The 3,435-nt window shown below is 59.2% G+C and overlaps 1 protein-coding gene across 1 annotated transcript in view; it reads left to right on the forward strand.

Annotated features, from left to right (window-relative positions):
* Nucleotides 1–2,266, forward strand: part of Lbx1 (ladybird homeobox 1) — a 16,438-nt gene extending 14,172 nt beyond the window's left edge. Inside the window, exons 2-3 of the mRNA XM_010626501.2 lie at nt 4–58; nt 713–2,266. Of these exons, the coding sequence (XP_010624803.1) occupies nt 4–58; nt 713–1,230 (573 nt within the window). The 3' untranslated portion in view covers nt 1,231–2,266. The remainder of the gene's footprint in view (nt 1–3; nt 59–712) is intronic.
* The last annotated feature ends 1,169 nt before the right edge of the window (nt 2,267–3,435 follow it).

Below are 3,435 nucleotides of genomic sequence, written 5' to 3' on the forward strand. Positions count from 1 at the left end.
GAGCTCGCCAGCAAGACCTTTAAGGGGCTGGAGGTCAGCGTCCTGCAGGCAGCTGAAGGTAGGCACCGCTGCTCGGTCCCCTTCGCCGAGCGCCCAGGCAGTGCCTCTGCCATTGCCGCCCCCCCACCCCGCACCGGTCAGGGCCCTCCAGCTCCAGCCACACGCTTGGGGTGGAGGGAGCGAGACAGCACCCCGTCTCCAGCTCCTAGGGACCTCTGGATAGGCCACACAGGGTGTTCTGAGTGGGGTGTGGAGAACCTAAGCTTTTTCTAAAGTCTGCCTGCTATGCTCTGTTCCCTCCTCTTCCCAGTGACCCGGAGGAGTTGGAATGTACAGTCTTTTGCTGGGACCCTCTAGGTAGGATAGAGTTGACAGTTTGCAAGGGTTAGGAAATCAACAGTCACTGCATCCCAAGAGTCCCTGTCTGGATTCCTGGAGCTCACAGTGACTTTGGATGGTGCAAACCAACTCTTAGTGAGTGGGACCAGAACATTTTTCCTAGGGGCTTCCGGGAGACTAGCGGCCGGAAGAGGCTCGTCACAGCCTGTGTTTACTGTGGTCTAGGAAGCTGAATCAAATCTCAAGTTGCAGGAGGGAACAGCGGTAGACTCCAGGCCAGATGGGCCTAGGTGGGGCTTGGGTTCTGGGGTGAGAGGCTGGGGTGAGATCGCCCTACTCTTCTGTAGAAGCCCATCTTGTCATTTCCTTCCAGGCCGAGACGGGATGACCATCTTTGGGCAGCGGCAGACCCCCAAGAAGCGGCGAAAGTCACGCACGGCCTTCACTAACCACCAGATCTACGAGTTGGAAAAGCGATTCCTGTACCAGAAGTACCTGTCCCCAGCAGATCGCGACCAAATCGCCCAGCAGCTGGGCCTCACCAACGCCCAGGTCATCACCTGGTTCCAGAACCGGCGTGCTAAGCTCAAGCGGGACCTGGAGGAGATGAAGGCCGATGTGGAGTCCGCCAAGAAACTGGGCCCCAGCGGGCAGATGGACATAGTGGCGCTGGCCGAACTCGAGCAGAACTCGGAGGCCGCAGGCGGTGGAGGCGGCTGCGGCAGGGCCAAGTCCAGGCCAGGCTCTCCGGCGCTCCCCCCAGGCGCCCCGCAGGCCCCGGGCGCTGGACCCTTGCAGCTCTCTCCAGCCTCTCCGCTCACGGACCAGCGGGCCAGCAGCCAGGACTGCTCAGAGGATGAGGAAGATGAAGAGATCGACGTAGACGACTGAGCAGGCCCGTCGCCTGCATCGCGGTTGGTCCTCCAGCGCCGATCACCCGCCGCCTCCGGACGGACCTGACCTCGAGGGGGCCAGGACGCCCCAGCTCCTGCCTCCTCCCTGTCCCCAGGCCTGGACTCTGAGCAGCCGCCTCTTCCCTCTCAAGCAATAAACCTGGCTGGCGGCTGAGCCGGCGCCACGAGTAAGCGGCCTCCACCGCCCCAGCCCTCGCCGTGCAATTCTGTATGGCTTCTGTATAAATACTTAAACCTATATAGCGAGTCGTTCCGCCGCAGCCTGAATTTTTCTTTCTTTTATTTTTTTAAATACCAGATATTTCGATGTTTGCAAAGCTCTTTGGCTGCCGGGCTGGTGGAGGGCGAGGCAGAGTCGTGAACGAGGAGGAGAATGAGAACGAGCGCTAACCCTGCAATTCAGGAAGGGGCAGCTCCGGCTGTTTCGGTTTTTCTCTGCATGTGGCGAATGCACGGCCGGCTCCCTCCTGCATCCCTCAGCCTCTCGCAGTTGACTTCTTTTCTTTCTTTCCACCCTTTTTCCCCGCGTGGGAAGGGAGTGAGGGGACAGCTGGGTCCTGACTTGCAAGTTTCAAAATCAATCTTTCCTTCCCCACACCAGGGAGCTATCTCCGATGCCATCTCTGCCTCCGATGCCCAGACACTATTTTTTAAGATTCCTCCCTCCCGCCTGCATTTTTTCAGACTGACTGCTGAAGTCTGGTTCTTAATGACAAAGCAGGGGGACATCCAATCGACTAACCATTGGAAACAGAACCCAAAGCCCTAGAATTATTTTTTACTCTTTTTAGAATTTTTTTGCATGTGACAGAGACAGAAGGAGGCCAATCCAAGTCCTCTTCCCCACCTCCTCTGCAGGCTGGGTCTCTCTTGCCGTTTCCAACACCCTACTCCTAGCTCCACTTTGTCAGGAAAGGGAGGCCTGATGACGATGGGTCCCTCGTGCCCTTTTCCTGCTCCTGCCCTGCCCTCTCCTCCGCGGACTGTACCCAAGGCCTCTTTCTCCGATAAATAAAGTCTTTGCCATTTTACTAGAACCCGAGATGCCCGTGTGTGAGTCAATGGCCCAACCGGGAAGCGGCGGGCATGCTGAGCTTCTCGCTGTTCTTGGCCTGTTACCCTAGCCTTGGAGATTGGGGGGTGTTTCAGGGCAGGCGTGAGGGCTAGGGACGGAGAGAAGCGGCGGGAGGAGGTGCTTCTTGTCTGAGGACCCAAAGCAGCTACTAAATGGGAGAGAGAATCAGGCTTCGCCAGGTCCGGGTAAAAGCTAGGTGTGTGATCCTGGGAGAAAGGAGTGTGCTCACCCTGGGCCCTGCATACGGAATCCTTTGTTGGGATGAAGGGTGGGGAGGAGAGACTGTTCTGGCTTTCCCCGAGCCCCACCCCTGGCCCTAAGCTCTCCCTCTGCTCCGAAGCCCTGGGCTGAGTCCCGGGTGCGCTGGCTGGCAAGTGTCACTCAGCCTGGCCGAAGGGTTCTGTCCGGGTTCCGGGGTTAGGGGTAGAGGTGACAAGGAGGCCAAAGGCAAAAAGGGCAAACCGAATTGCACACAAGGGCGCTCACTCTGGGACGAGCGCCCAAAGGCCGGGAGTCTAAAGGCAAAAAGGGCAAACCGAATTGCAAACAAGGGCGCTCACTCTGGGACGAGAGCCCAAAGCGGCCGGGAGTCAGGGTAAATTTCTGGCAACGTTCACTTATTCCGCCCGAACTCGGCCTGCCAGCGGCAGGCACTTGGCTCCCCCGGCGACTCGGGGCTTGGGCCCAGCGGGACTGGGGTGGGGGGTCGGCGGCTTTCACTTTCCGGACAGAGCGAGTTTCTCTGGGCTTTGTTGTCGCTGCGCTGGCGAGTGGCCGCTGTCACCAGAGTAGGGTCCCGCCTCCGGCCACTCGGCTCTCTTTCTCCGCAAAATTGATGTGAGAAATGCGCATCTGGTCTGGGGCAGGCTGGGGCCCCCGGGCCTGAGTCGGGAAAGTGTGTCCTGGAGGAAAGGAAGAGGCAGCCAGAAACGGGGTGGGAAAAGGAGCTCGGGAGACCCCAGGACAGAGAAGGAGTGGAGAGGCGGGGAGGAGAGGGAGGAGGGGATTCACAGAGGCCTGAAGACGAGGAAAAGGGAGGAAAGGGACTGGGAAGAAGGGAGAAGAGAGAGGAGCAGGACAGGGCGAAGGCGGCGGCCGGGCAGGCTC

This window comes from Fukomys damarensis, unplaced genomic scaffold, assembly GCF_012274545.1.
Source record: "Fukomys damarensis isolate Sample0158 unplaced genomic scaffold, DMR_v1.0_HiC HiC_scaffold_8, whole genome shotgun sequence".
Classification (NCBI taxonomy): Eukaryota; Metazoa; Chordata; class Mammalia; order Rodentia; family Bathyergidae; genus Fukomys; species Fukomys damarensis.